Below are 15310 nucleotides of genomic sequence, written 5' to 3' on the forward strand. Positions count from 1 at the left end.
TGGACCCTTTGGCGGGCCGGATTTGGCCCCCGGGCCGCATGTTTGACACCTGTGGCCTACGTATTTATTTTTATTTATTTCTTCTTCTTTTTTTTGTCCTCTCTCTTCTTCTTCCTTTTTTAAAATATTATTCTTATTCTAGGAAATGTTGTTGTACTTTTAGAATGCCCTTTTTTTATGTATTTGGCTGTAACCTTTTAGCTGAAGCAAACTTTCCTATCTCTGTCATGTTTAACGGTTTCTTTCCAGTGTATTAGTACTTCGTACTCTTGCGATGTTTTGTTATGTTGGTCATTCGTCCAGGACACAGATGGAAATTAGCTTCTCTGCTAAATCTGGTGCATGCATCTTGTTCTTTGCAACTAATGCCAATACACACTGTCCTGCAACTAAATAAATAAATACAAATACAAAATCTCAGGCTGGATATTTAGGATAAAATTAATATTTGGGATACATTTTTACATACAGAGTGAATCTGTATGTTTTCTTAAATAATATTAAGTCATTTTATGTTTAACAAATATGCATCATATTACCTTTATAGTTTATGTCAAAAAAATCTGTGATGCAAATGGATTAAAAATGAATATGCATAAGAAAAAGTGCATGGTTACATCCACCTGACCAGACTTGCCAATGTTTATCAGCATCAGCTAAAGCTATGTTAAAGTATTGACCATCATCCAGTATTATTTTCTGATGATAGTCATGAGATTAGAGGATTATTTCCATCAGGTTTTTTTTATTGAATGAAAAATCTGAAATAAGAAACTGTGCATACTGAATCTGCTGCAGTCTAATCTTTATCATGTGCAGGAACAGCTGTATTTATCTCTAAGTTTAGGAAAATATGTGCTACTCCTGGAGACCGCATCATAATAAACAGTGACTTCATGATCCGTGCAGCTTCCTGCCCACAGCTTTATTTGGCCGATATGACCGCGGTGAGTGACAGGAGGCAGCTGCGTGGACACCAGGACAGGAGGGGCAGCGTGGGGTCACTGGAGGTCATCGGGTTAGAGGAATGCTGATAGGAAAGCTCTGAGCGGCAGCAAGAGGAGCATCTCATCAGCAGGACAACAACAAGAATCAGCAGGTCCCAGGGGGGCCGTGACAGTGGACAACGGGCCCCTAAATGCACACAGGGATCCAGGGAAGAGGAGGAGGAGGAGGAGGAGGAAGAGGAGGAAGAGGAGGAGGAGAGGAGGAGGAGGAGAAGGAGGAGGAGGAGGAGAGGAGAGGAGAAGAGGAGGAGGAGGAAGAGGAGGAGGAAGAGGAGGAAGAGGAGGAGGAAGAGGAAGAAGAGGAGGAGGAGGAGGAGAGGAGGAGAGGAGGAGGAGGAGGAGGAAGAGGAGAAGAGGAGGAGGAGGAGAGGAGGAGGAGAGGAGAGGAAGAGGAGGGGAAGAGGAGGAGGAAGAGGAGGAGGAGGAGAGGAGGAGGAGGAGGAGGAAGAGGAGGAGGAGGAGGAGGAGGAGGAAGAGGAAGAGGAGGGGAGGAGGAGGAAGAGGAGGAAGAGGAAGAGGAGGGGAAGAGGAAGAGGAGGAGGAGGAAGAGGAGGGAAGGAGGAGGACTCGCAACACAAAAATACCAAAAAACTGTGAGGAAATACACACTACAAGGAAGAGGAAATGAGCAAAGAGAATGGTTTATGCCAGGGCCGTCAGACTCATTTTTACTCTCTTGTATCCCGTCCACCAAGGCCCTTACTAACACACGTGTGGAATAATGTAAAAAAAAAAAAAAAATTCATACAGTTTGTTTTTAATTCTTTTACACTTTTTTCCTATTTCATCAACTTGAGCTGTAAATAAAAATACCAAATACTCAATAATTGTCACATTTTTTAACCCTTTAAATGCCGTGTTTGTAATGTAAACAAACCATTTTTTAATGCAAAAAACACCAAAAAATAATTTTTTTCAATATACTACATAAAAAGTGGATCACATATTTGATTTTCTCATCCTGGCATGTCAGTGATTAACCCAACATTGGCTAATTTGCATAATATTTTTTGGCGCTAGGTCAAATGTTCAAAAATACTAGCATCTGTCACCAAGTGTGCGTAAAATGCACACCTATAAATCAAACTATTAAATATTATATATTGATTTATTTTTCTGCTCTAATTTGATTTTATTTTTGTAAATCCAGCTCAGTCCTAATCATACAGATCAAATGGAAGAAATAGTGCGTTTTATGCACACTTGGTAGACAGATGCTAGTGGTCATTTTCTTTTGTTTACAATGTGCACATTTGAGTTGGTGGACAGAATTTTAAAGATCATGTAAAAATGAACAACTTTGAATTCTAACCTTATTTAAATTGTGAAAAATAATATGAAGTTTTTTAACAGGAAGTGCATAGTGTGCCTAAAAGGCACACCTGGATACCAGAGGGTTAATTCAGGGGCCACATTCTGCTAAATTTGATCTCCAGTGGGCCGGACCAGTAAAAAAATAACATAATATATATAAATAATGAAAACTCCAAATTTTTGTCTTTGTTTTAGAGCAGTGGTTCTTAACCTTGTTGGAGGTACTGAACCCCACCAGTTTCATATGTGCATTCACATTTTAACACACCATAACCTAATTTCCATCAGGCTACAATAGTAATGAATATTTACTGCAAATCAGTGTGACTTCTGCTGTAGTCGAGTGTGTGTCTTGACCTCGCCGAACTCCTGAGACTGACTCACCGAACCCTAGGGTTCGATCAAACCCAGGTTAAGAACCACTGTTTTAGAGTAAAGAAAAAAAAACATTAAATTATGAAAATACTTACTTTCATAAACTATCCAAACAAAAAGATGTGAATAACCTGAAAAAACTGAAATTTCTTGAGAAAAAATTAGTGTAATTTTAACAGTATTCTTCCTCCACTTCTCATTAGTCCATGTGCATTCTGGATCAGATCTACAAAGACACAAACACTGAGGAACAGGAAGAAAAGAGTTCAAACTGCACTTAATTTTCTTTAGACATTTCAGGTTCTTCATATTTGTTCAGGTTATCCACATTTTATTGTTACAGGATAGTTTGTAAATGGAAATATTTTCATAATTTAATGTTATTTTTTGCACTAAAACAAAGAAAGAAATTTGAAGTTGTTAATTCAAGATTTTTTGCTTAATTCAAGATTTTTTGCTAAATTTAAGACTTTGGGTTTTTTTTACTTAATTGAAGATTTTTTTTGCTTAATTCAAGATTTTTTCTTTAATTCAAGCTAATCTTTTTTTTTTTTTTGCTTGATTCAATTCAAGACTGTGGAATTTTTGACTTTGCAAAAACATCCCAAGGGCCGGACTGGACCCTTTGCCGGGTCGCATTTGGCTCCCGGGCCGCATGTTTGACACCCCTGGTTTATGCACTATTTGGTATACAGCAAATTGGATATTTATCTCTATGTATTTTTCATTTAATTACATAAATGGTACAAATTATTATAATGAGGTGCTCAGAGCAGCAATAATTAATTTTTAGTTTTTTTTTTTTTGTTTTGTTTTCAAGGAAAATCCCAAAACTTTAACTAATTCTTTCTCAGATGTGCATGTGTGGTGCTATTCTCTCACATCTGAAATGAATATATTTAGAACTGACATCATTCATTTATTTTCTGAATCACTGCTGTTTTCACCACTGGACACAGCTGTAAATGCAAAGAATGGAGTTTGATGCTGAAATGACAGCATTTCTTCTACGTGGAAGAGTTTGATTGTGAGGCTTATGAAGGCATGAAGTTATTATGGGATGTTATTTTCTTTGCTAAGGTGCCATTTGTTGATCCACGGTTCAGACTAAACTGTTTGTTGGAATCCAAACAGATCTATTAGTTCAGCTACTGACAACACGAACTGTACAGAAAACAGGTGATTTGTGGTTGAATGTGGCTGTTTTCAGTCTAAAACAGAGCTAAGCTAGCAGAGCTATAATGTAAACTATCAGCTGATGCAGCACACAAAGATTATAAAGCAGTGTTATTTTGAGTGACTGTTAAAATAAGCATCTATGAGTTTTAGTTTGAAGAAGAGATCTTGATGATACCATAATTCAGGTGTGTAAATAATGAGTCTTATACTTTAATTAGTAATACAGTCTGTGGAAACAGTGTTGATTTGTTGGTGGTTTTGATCCGAAGTGTGTTCTGGTAGGTGATTTCCCCTTTTATTGAAAGTTTAAAATATCAATACTACATAGAACCCCATTAGTATTTGATTAAGTTTTATTTTTCCTTAGGCATGTGTGTATATTGACATGAATGTAAGAATGACAACAATACTGCTGATAAAAATAGAACCTCTCATACATGCTTTTCATTTGAGAGATTTCCAAAGAAATGCAAAAGGTGGCACAAGAATGAAAACTTCTTTTAAAATAAAGATTTTTGAGGACATAAATACAGATATCACATATTTTATTTCAACACCTTGAATGTCAACTACAGCAATGAACACAATACAATATGTCATGATAAAACGATAAAAGCCAGTCTGTCTGAATTTATATACAATTCACATAATTCAGTTAGCAGAACCCATCTGGATGTCTGTGACAGTGCAATCAAAGTTTAAGTGTGTGTGTGTGTGTGTGTGTGTGTGTGTGTGTGTGTGTGTGTGTGTGTGTGTGTGTTTTAAGGCTGTCAGAGTGTGCTGTATTAGGTGTGTATTGGCAGGTTCTGTGGAGGCTCTGCAGGCAGATTATTCTGGACCTCAGCTTCATGTTCAGCTGGTGCTTTAGCCTCTGAGAAACAAGAGGAATAACAGAAATAAAACACAAATCCATGACACACAACATACTGTATACTGATATCCTGTATGACACCTCAGGTGTTTACCTTTATCCTCCTGTTTCTGTGACTCTGGTTGGAACTGTAATTCTCCATTAGGACCAGCAGGAGGCTGACCGTCCACTACCGGCTGCTCCTTCTGTCTCTGAGACATCTCTAATACTGCCTGAAAACGTGCAAAGACTAAAGGCTTAGATCTCACAGATATCACCTGTAGTTAATGCAGACTGAAAACTGTTTATTTCATAAGTCTCAGCATTAGGGATGGGAATCGAGAACCGGTTCTTTTTGAGAACCGGATCCCAGTAGCTCGATTCCTTGGAATCGTTTGCCTGCCTGCTTAATGATTCTGCTTATCGATTCCGCCTTTGTTGCGCATGCGCGATGACATCATGCATACGTTGCATTGTTTTGGTCAGAATGTAGCCAACATGGTGTTGAGGCAGAAACGGTCCAAACAGACCACACCGGGTCCAAACAGACCACCAGGTCTAAACAGACCACACCAGGTCCAAACAGACCACACCGGGTCCAAATAGACCACACCGGGTCCAAACAGACCACACCGGGTCCAAACAGACCACAAGGTCCAAACAGACCACACCAGGTCTAAACAGACCACACCAGGTCCAAACAGACCACACCAGGTCTACACATACCACACCAGGTCCAAACAGACCACACCAGGTCCAAACAGACCAGACCAGGTCTAAACAGACCACACCAGGTCCAAACAGATCACACCAGGTCCAACCAGGTCCAACCAGACCACACCAGGTCCAAACAGACCAACCAGGTCTAAACAGACCAGACCAGGTCAAACAGACCACACCAGGTCCACTGGAACACTGTTAGAGCTTCCATTTGTTCTAAACTGTGGAATCCCTCCAATCTGCTCAAACATTTGTCCACATGTGATTCATTTGACTCTCTACTTAGTGGAGCTTGTGAATCTAGTAGCAGAGGCCAGGCCAGGCCGTCATCTGGGCCCAGTTCTGGTTCGGGCAACAAACATTATACCCCCTCCATGTAGTGGGAATGCAGCAATACAGGAATCAGTAAAGCGTCTTTAGTTTCACTTTCACTGTACTGTACCCCCCCACCAGGCCCGGCATCATCTGTTCTTATTATTTGTACATACTGTATATGTTCTATTTTCTGTGCAGATGGAAATATAAAAGACAGTTAATGCCAACACACCTGTCTGTACTCTTTTATTCCGTCACTCAATGAGAATCGAAAAGAGAATCGATAAGGAATCGGATCAATAAGCAAAATCGATAATGGAATCGGAATAGTTAAAGTCTTATCGATTCCCATCCCTCCTCAGCATGTTTCCAAACATCCGTATTAGACATTTCGGTTAAGTCTGAGGTGATGTAGAGTGATAGACGGAGGGTGTTACCTGCTGATACTCCCTCCTCTGAGCCTCCAGGGCTTTTCTCTCCTTCAGCAGCTCCTGCTCCTGACGCAGAGTCTCGGCTCTCCTCTTCAGCTCCTCTTTATCCCGGAGCTCGGCCTCAAATCGCTGGAGCTCTTCTTCTGTGTACGCCGGCTTAGTGTCCAGAGTCTGGAGGGACAGTTTTTTATCAGGGCTGATACTGACACTAATGATCAGGGAAACAACTAACTGATTTTTGAAACCAACATTCATTCATTTTACAAATCTTTTCATCATGTGGAGGGTCCTGGAGCCTATCAAAGCTCTGGTGAAGGTGGGTACACATCTGGAAGTATCACCAGTTCATTGCTGACTATAGTGACTAATAACCGTTCACTCTCACATTCACACCTACAGGCAATTTATATTAACCAATAAACCTATGAGGTGTATGTCTGGACAGTGGGGGGAAGCTGGAGAACCCAGAGAGAACACACACCGACATGGGGAGGACATGCAAACTCCACACAGACAGACCCACACCAGCTGATGCTAGATTTAAACCTTGTTGCTGTGAGGAGATAATGTAGCACTGTGTAAGCCAATTATTTTCCTTGTCAATACAGGTGCCACTGTTTTACTTGCATTTCATGTCTCCTGGTTTTCATTGAGTTCTGTGCATCTGTTTAATCATTCCCTCACAGTAGTTGATCTTAGAAGTCTTCTGTGTTTTCTTAAAGTTCACTGCTAAATTAGCCTATAGCAAAGCCACTCGCTAATGCTAACTACCTAATTATATAGCACTTGCTACAACTGCACTTACATTAAAAATTTAAATCTTTGTGTCCAATCAAGGTTATAATAGTTTTGGATTTTTCATTATAGTTTAGTTTTATTTAGTTTTGACTTTTTTCTCTAATTCAGTTAGTTTTAATTAGTTTTTGGAGCAAGTTGCTAGTTTTTATTAGTTTTTTTTTTTTTTTTTAATGCTTAGTTTTAGATTAGTTCAAGTATTGGTTTTAGCTTCTTTTTTTTTCCATATCTTTTCTGTTCTTCACCGTCGTATTCATGTAAATCCCAGACAGGACTCTGGTGCTTTAGTCTCCATGTTTCCAACTCTAAACCAAGTGTCGGACCATGAAGTGTCATACGGTGCCGCTAGCTAAAACTGATGGAGTGAAATAAATCAATTTCATATCAATCCGACATTGACAAAAATGAAAATGAAGGGAATTTTATCCATAATTTTTTCCATTTTTGCTAGTTTTGTAAACACAATACAGTTTCAGTTAGTTACCGTTTTTTTTTCTTTTAATTATAGTTTTTATTTATTTCAGTTAACAAAAATGTTTTTACAATTATAGCTTTCGTCATTACATTAGTTTTCGTTAACGATAATAACCTTGTATCCAATTTATGCAAAACTTGCGAAACGTCTTTTGAGTACAATTCTGTAATACTTCTGTGATATTTAGAATTAATTTTTACCATTAACGGGAGCACAAATATTAAATATTAGTGAAGAAATAACACTTAATTTCTCATTTGAGTATTGATGAGCTCACCACTCATGACATGTTAATTCTGCTACATTCTTGAGGTGACAAAAACGATAAAGTTCATCCTGGCCAGGAGACTTCATACTTCATGAGAAACTCAAGTGCTGATGTAATGGGCGGCCTCCTGCTTTTCCACATTAACCACGCCCACTTTGAATTTCTGACCAGTCACATAATAGCTCTCGGACACCGCACGAGAAGGAGAACTCCAAAACTGGAGGTTATTTTGTTCTCACAGCCCTAGGAGCAAGTGAAATGTGTCTGTTCTTATGGAGTATTCAGGCTTTAGTCATCAGATAGACCTCTGAGCAGACGGAGAGAGGAGGCTTTATCAAAGACAAAGTAACACCTTCATAAATTAATTTATTTTACTGAATTTAATAAATAAAACCAATTGTAAGAATGCAGAATATCAGGTCTGATTTGATCCACCCCAAGTAATTCAAATACAATGTCAGACATGTCACATACTGCAAACAACACCTCCTCTCCTTTTAGATATGACACTGAGCAACAATATAACTGAACAGTTTTGCTTTTGCTCTAATTTTTAATGACTGGTTAAATTCAAGTATGTGAAACTGTGTCTATTTTCACATCAGACCTATTCCTCTCAAACTGTCACAAATGTGTTTAAATTTGTGTTACCAAGAAAATCTACTGTGCTGAGATATTGTGTCCACCTGCGTCCTATCAGGATGCCGACTGGACACCAGGGATGCAACGATATGAAAATTTCATATCACGGTTAATGTGACCAAAATTATCACGTTATCATTATTATCACGGTATTGTTGAAATTGTGCTCAAAATGTTCAAAAAGTACTGATACACACACTGAAATAATTTAACAAAGTTGTATTTTGAAGAAAAAAAACAACAAGAAAAAACAACTAAAATAACTGGCACCATGTACCTTCTGTTGCAGAAACATTCATGTATTAACTCTTAGTGATCTGAGCCTATTTTGTCTGTTTTTCAATACTTTTGATTTTTCCTTTACATACTATACACAGAAATGTTTACTATACCCATGTTTGGTATCTTTTTTTTTTTCAGAACAACCTAATTTATATCATCTGTCTATCATTTTTTTCACTTTAACCTACTACATCAACATAAAAGGCCAGAAAACACAAAAAAATATATAAAATCCGATTTGAAAATGTATATACTTTATTGCATAAATAACACACAGATGCTTAATGAACCTTTTCAAAGACTTTAAAAGTGAATATTGGTTCCAAATATTAGGTATAGGAAATTAAAATTGTAATAAATTAAAACTATATTCAAATATTTAACATAAGAACAGATCTCTACATTGGCGTTTTCTCTGGAAAAGTGCGGTAATCAAACACGGTTATCATGATAATTAGAATTTAAATGGTAGTACTAACTGTTGGCAATTTTACCGTGCTTTATCGTTATACCGGTAATCGTTACATCCCTACTGGACACCGTCATTATTGTACAGGTGTGTCTTAGATGTAGATGAAGCTTTTTCATCACAACACTTTCCTTTCCGCTGTTGGTGTTATCCAAACTGATCGCTGACTTAGTTAACAGTCTATTCATTGTTGTTCTGCTTTAATTCCACTTGTACCATGTCATAATTCATTCTAAACACCTCTTCATACCCAGACACATCTTCCAGCCCACTGAACTTGCAAAAACAGGCTCGTTTTAGAGGAATGGAGCAGTTTGTGAAGCTGATATGCATATGACCTGTGTGCTTCTTCTACTGTGTAATGACATCAAAACTTTTGATTTACGTCAATAATTTCCTCACTGACAAACTGAGACATGGTCGTTGTAAAACTGTTACACAATGACATTACTCAGACTCTGCAGAATCTTGTGAAGAACCAGATCTGATTCATCAGTGTAATAAACATGGCCACACTATTGCCCGTCTCTTTTGGATCAATGCGACAATATTAACCATTCAACTTCCTCTCCACATTTTCCCATCTCATCCTAAGATCTGAACCGCAGACCGTCTGGCCGTCTCTGAGCTCCTTACCTCCCACTCTTTGGGGTTATTGAACTCCTTCTTCTCTGTGGATTTGAGGAACTCATCCAGGCTGACGAGCCGGTCTTTATTTGTATCCACCTTAAAACATGACACAAACAATAAGCAGTATCAGTTTATAAGTACTGAACTAGGCTGAATGATGGAATGTGATAAAAGCACAGTCTTACTCACATTCTTCATGACATGTTCTCTCATCCTCAACCGTTCTTCCTCCATCTCCATCATATCATCCTCCTCATTTTTCGGGTCATAGACTTTCTCCAGCTGAAGGCAAAAGAATAGATGTTGATTGCCAACACTGAGGCTGAGAATATGACTACTATTAAGGTAAAACTTTAGAGGGTCTCCAGAAGCTAATAGTGAACACATAAAACAACTGCAGTTTCAAACTGATAATCAACCACTTTTATACATCGTCTTCTTTAGTAATCTTTTAGTTAGTTAGCTGAAAAATTACCTCCTTAGTGAAGAGAGCTTCTAATTCCTGTTCATCTAAAACTCCATCTTCATTTGTGTCTGAAAAGAACAGAGAAGAAATTTTATTAAGTGCAGTTTAAATAAAAAAAATAAAAAAAGAGGAGGTAAATAGGAAATAAGTGTCACTCACCATGAAGTTTGAAGAAGGTTTTAGGGTTAAACTCCTGTGGATCCAGTCCATCTGTCTCCTCCCACACCTCCCGCAGCTGGGCTACACTACCCTGAGTGTTTCCAAGTGCAGAAATAAAAAATAAGTAAGATTTAATTCTTCCCTCAGTTTCACACCACCGACATGGGCCTGTTTGTGCGTACCGGAGCGTTGACTTTAGGATGTTGGCGGTGTTTCTCCTTCAGCTCCTGCATTCTCTTCTCCTCCTTTTCCCTCTTCTCCTGGTCCAGGCCCTTCAGGTACTCCCGTCTCTCATGCTCTTTCAGCATCTCGTAACGCTTGAACTCCTCGTGCCTCTCAGCATCATAGTTCTCCAGATCTTTGGTGGCCTACGCAGAGATTCAGAGAAATGGAAGAGAAATTCTTTGAAGGGTTTCATCAAATGAAGACATAGACACAACGCAGAGGAAATTAACCACAGAGGACAACAGGACACTGGTATTTGTTTATCACTGCAAGGCGTTACCGTGGAGATTAGCAGCTCAAGGTCTTTGGCCTCAAAGGTGTTCTGATTGTGTGGATCCAGATGTTCAAACTGCTTCAGCAGAGAGGCATGGTCCATCTGCAGACCTGCACAGCACATTGAGTACACCAATTACGACCTACATGGTAATTCATCTGTGGGTCTGAGATGTGAACGGATCAGAGAGAACTCTGATCTGCACTGATGTATTCCACAAATATATATTTTATTATGCTTGCACATGTACATATTATTAAATGCGTAGATGCTACATTCACTGCTTGATGCTAACCCTGCTAATCTGCACAAGAATCATGTCCGTGCTTCATATGCTCCTTCCATCTGCTCTGCTTAGATTAATTATATGGATCCATGAACATGACCTGAATATGCACTTCTGTATGTTTTCACTCTGCGAATATACTGAGTACATATTTGTAGTGAACCACTGCAATTCCACACTGTATATGTCAAAGAAACTGTGGACTGTTTAACCCTTTCATGCATAGTGGTCTCTACAGTGGACAGTTACTCTACAGCTTTACTCTTGTATATTCATGGGTTTTGTTGTTTTAGTTCCATATCAACCAACACAGTGGACACTTATGCATCATCTCATAAACTGCAATTCATACCACTATTGTAACTTTGCTGTTCTTGATTGATTCTTGAGTGGAAATCAATTGTTAATATTTATTTTTTGCATATTATCTCCATGAAGTGAGTAATAACTAGTATAAGAATATGTTAAAATGTGAGAAAACATCAGATTAGCAGCAAACATGGTTTCATTTCACTGTTTTCATATCACTTTATGATATTGGGTTTTAAATACATGTTTCTTTGCTTCAAGAATAAAATTCATGGTGTAGCCAAGTGGACATTTTTGTAACTCCATGAAAAACAGGTTGATTTAAAACAAAATTCAATCACATTGTTTTTTTTTTCATGCCTAAAGAGGAATAAAAACACTCAGGAAAAAAAATCTTGATTAAGGTTCTCATAATTCATGCATAAAAGGGTTAAAATGTAACTTTGCATGATTTCATGAATGGCAAAATGTAGTTTTGTTTTCTATTCGGATGGATCAACCAAAATTAGTACAGATTGATCTGTTTCCACAAATTATAGATTGTTCTATTTTTTTTTTAAAACCTGGATGAAATTTCAGGTTTACTGTTTATTAATAAGACTGTACCTTTTGCATCAGTAATTTTAGTTTGGATGTGACTATGTCAGTATTTATTATTTTATATAGCAAACAATACATAATGAAAAAAATCAAGTGAAAAGGCCTTTAACAGAGTTTGTCTTAAAAGTTTGCAATAAGACTTTAGTTTTATCAGCCACCATTCAGTTTATCTTCTTTATGTCCGGATTAATCATTAACAACAGGAACTTCCTGTTGAAATGAGGCAGAAGTGGCCCCTTCCTGTTCATGTGAACCACTTATACTATTACTTACTGAACAAAACTTCCACAAAACCAGGGAACATTTTAAAGCTACTGTGATGCAGATTCCTCTACAGAGAGCAACATTTGTCTTTGAATTGGCAGAAAAACCTTAAAAGCCTCTTTTCAACACAATTACCTAATATTTCTGTTTTGTAAAAACAATTATAACACCATGAACACCAAAATCCAGTGACAGGAGTCTGCAGATCAATCATCACATACACAGTTATCTATAGATCATTTGTTGAAGACACTTTTTCAGCCGTTCATGCATGAATAATTTTTTTCATATTCTTTTTATCTTAAAAAAAAAAAAAAATCAATGTTACAGATATCATCTGTAGGTGGACATAAGTGTTACCTCCTTTGTTTCTTAGTGAAACAGTTAAGCTATCTTGACTGTATACACAGTATATCAATGAAAACATTCCCTCTGCTCTGTGATGTACAGGAGGTTACACCACTCACTCTGTGTGTTGGTGCTGTCCAGTTTGGCCTTTAGCAGCATCCTCAGACGAGACACCTCCTGCCGCTTCAGCTCATCCAGGCGCGTTCTGACATGATGGCTGACCAGATCCAGCTCCTTACTGAGACGACCATTCTGATGGAAAAGCAAAAAATTCAATTATGAGAAAATACAAAATGTCAGATGTTTACATCATCTCAAAAAAGTAAACAAGAAAGCTGTGAAAATAAGACAGAGAGACAAGAGCAGCTGCTTGGATGCTAACCTTGATATCCTCTGTGTTCGCTGTCTGTAGCTTTTCTCTGAAGTGAGGGTCTGTCTCTAAAACCTCGATCACCTCCCTGAGGTATCTGTCGTAGTACAGGCCTGTGTCCTGTAATTTACAACAGCTTTAATCTATGATGCAACTCTAACCTTTAAAGTATACATTAGATGATTTAATAAAAAAATGTATTAAACATCACTGAGACTTCTTCTTTTCCTTTACCATGTTCTCCTCTGGAACTTCTTCTTTTGGTTCTTGGTTGGCTCCATTGCGGTCAACAGGCACAGACCAGGCCACGGCACAGAGAGAAAGCAGCAGCAGCAGCAGCCAGGTAGGTGTCCCGTTCATCCTCCTTCAGTGTAGAAGAGAATGTTTACTGAGTGTTGATGTGGTATGGCTGTGTTTGTGGAGCGGTGATCACATTTTGTATTCTGAATTTCCCCTAGGGGATTAATAAAGTAAATCTATCTATCTATCTATCTATCTATCTATCTATCTATCTATCTATCTAGTCTTGATAAAACCTCAGCTGAATGATTAGCGGATTGTCAAGACTATTCCCAACCCATACACTTATTCACCAGAGGTTTTATGTTCTTATTGTTATTTTTCTCTACACCATTCTTCACAAAACCAACCACATTTGATTTTAACATTTCATCAGTAAAGACAGAAACCTGTGAGTAGCAATCCACACACGATCATTGAAAACAGGTTACAAATTAAAAGGGGATCAGTGTCTTCGAGCTTTAACCCTACTCAAGACCTTAATATCCTCCTTTCTACATCAGAAATGTAATATATCTATTCTGTAAAAAAAAAAAAAAAAAAAAAATATATATATATAATATATAATTATATATATATATATATATATATATATATAAATATATAATTACAGCATCACCATGTCAGCATCATCCAGTGATAAAAGTTCAGTGAGGCAATGCTTAAGAAAACAGTGTTTTGTGTGTCAACCCCATCAGACTTTTGTCAAGAGCTTAAGGTGGAGACAGCAGCGGCCACTTCCAAATTCTAAATGCAGGAATAATCCTACTTAAGGTTTTGCTCCAGAACAGCCACGTACAACACAGTGTTTCCTGATTTTCTTGACATTAGCTTAGCTTATTCTTGATGAACACATGTACTCTTCAGTTTACACATGATCATAATATTATCATGTTTCTGTTAAGTTACCACTTTTGTCACCTCGACCAAAAACATACCCAGGCAGATAGCAAACATATGCTTTCAATTAATATAAATGTGTCATTTTACATTTAGTTAACTATGACCAGGTGTTCGTCAAGTATAAAAAGATCTCAGGGATTCTTAAAAGCAGTCTGAAATGATTCATGGTAAATGTGTCTTTATTTGTCAGTAAAAAGCAACTGTCGGATCGGACTCTTGGACTAGTCTTAAGTGGAAAACAAGAGAAATATGGTGTTTTCCAGGTAGAACTGAGCATGATGCATTACTATCCAGTGTTATATTAGCTGCAGTGCTAACTAGCATAAGAAAGGAAAACACGACAAACTGTTTTCAAATTTAACACAGATACGTTGTTACATGTGAATTCCTTCACGACCAAAAAGCCTTCTGTGACTGGAATCTAATGTGCCAGTTAACCTATGTTCTGAAGTCTGATTGTATGTCCTTACCAACGTCCTGTTAGTGTTACCTTAAGATCAAACGCAGGTTCGTGTCTATTTCTGTCGCCGCAGGCTGTAGAAACATCTAGCACAGGTCTGTTCTTCTACAGTCTGTCTACGATGTTCCAGTCAATCATCACTTAAAGTCCGCCGATAATAACCATATTAAACGTGTTTTAGCTTAAAATAGCTTTAAGTAGGTGGTTTCTTACCACAGGTAAGGTGGTTGTTTGATCCAATGCCCCCCTGACACGATCTGCATTTGCGTCGGATAAAAATGACGTCATGAGATTGACTACCGTGCTGCGTTCAGGTACCGTCGGAAATCACTCATTTGCTGGTACAGCTGTTGCTCATTGTTCTGTTGGCTGGGTTTCCTGTATTATAGTTTGTTTGTTTTTTAATTTCTAAAGAATTACCCCCTCCAAAAAAAAAACAAACAAAAAAAAACAAAAAAACAAAACAAAACAAAACAAAAAAACAGGGAGGCAAGGGGTATTGTTTTTGGTTCGGTTTGGTGGTTAGCAGCAAAACTATTGGTTCAATTCAAACCAGATAAGGGTTTATAGATTACACTGGGTTACAAAAAAATG

At 37.8% G+C, this 15310-nt stretch overlaps 1 protein-coding gene across 3 annotated transcripts; it reads right to left on the minus strand.

Annotated features, from left to right (window-relative positions):
• Positions 1 to 4222: 4222 nt before the first annotated feature.
• On the minus strand, positions 4223 to 14993 carry LOC115424753 (nucleobindin-2-like). 3 transcript variants are annotated; one of them, XM_030142165.1, is made up of 14 exons: positions 14747 to 14923; positions 13288 to 13417; positions 13066 to 13173; positions 12803 to 12935; positions 10883 to 10986; positions 10560 to 10745; positions 10378 to 10468; positions 10228 to 10286; positions 9942 to 10034; positions 9759 to 9848; positions 6198 to 6362; positions 4841 to 4958; positions 4636 to 4746; positions 4223 to 4591 (listed from the first exon to the last, which is right to left on the minus strand). In XM_030142165.1, exons 1-13 carry the CDS (start codon positions 14800 to 14802, stop codon positions 4661 to 4663), a joined length of 1419 nt encoding a protein of 472 aa, XP_029998025.1. In that variant the 5' UTR covers positions 14803 to 14923; the 3' UTR covers positions 4223 to 4591; positions 4636 to 4660. The 3 variants fall into 3 exon arrangements, with proteins under 3 accessions (XP_029998025.1, XP_029998026.1, XP_029998024.1); XM_030142166.1 differs by lacking the exons at positions 4223 to 4591; positions 14747 to 14923 and adding an exon at positions 14930 to 14993 and having other exon boundaries at positions 4606 to 4746; XM_030142164.1 differs by lacking the exon at positions 4223 to 4591 and having other exon boundaries at positions 4606 to 4746.
• Between the last annotated feature and the right edge of the window lie 317 nt (positions 14994 to 15310).

The sequence above is a fragment of the Sphaeramia orbicularis genome, chromosome 8 (assembly GCF_902148855.1).
Source record: "Sphaeramia orbicularis chromosome 8, fSphaOr1.1, whole genome shotgun sequence".
Classification (NCBI taxonomy): Eukaryota; Metazoa; Chordata; class Actinopteri; order Kurtiformes; family Apogonidae; genus Sphaeramia; species Sphaeramia orbicularis.

Bases quoted from the DNA above. Each gene is read 5' to 3' on its own strand.
- LOC115424753 (XM_030142165.1), bottom strand. From the start codon at position 14,802: ATGTTTCTACAGCCTGCGGCGACAGAAATAGACACGAACCTGCGTTTG. The intron at 10,987-12,802 runs GTGAGTGGTGTA...TGTGCTGTGCAG, and splicing joins GGACAGCACCAACACACAGA to GTCTGCAGATGGACCATGCC. The intron at 10,035-10,227 runs GTAATTTTTCAG...TTTTGCCTTCAG, and splicing joins AAGCTCTCTTCACTAAGGAG to CTGGAGAAAGTCTATGACCC.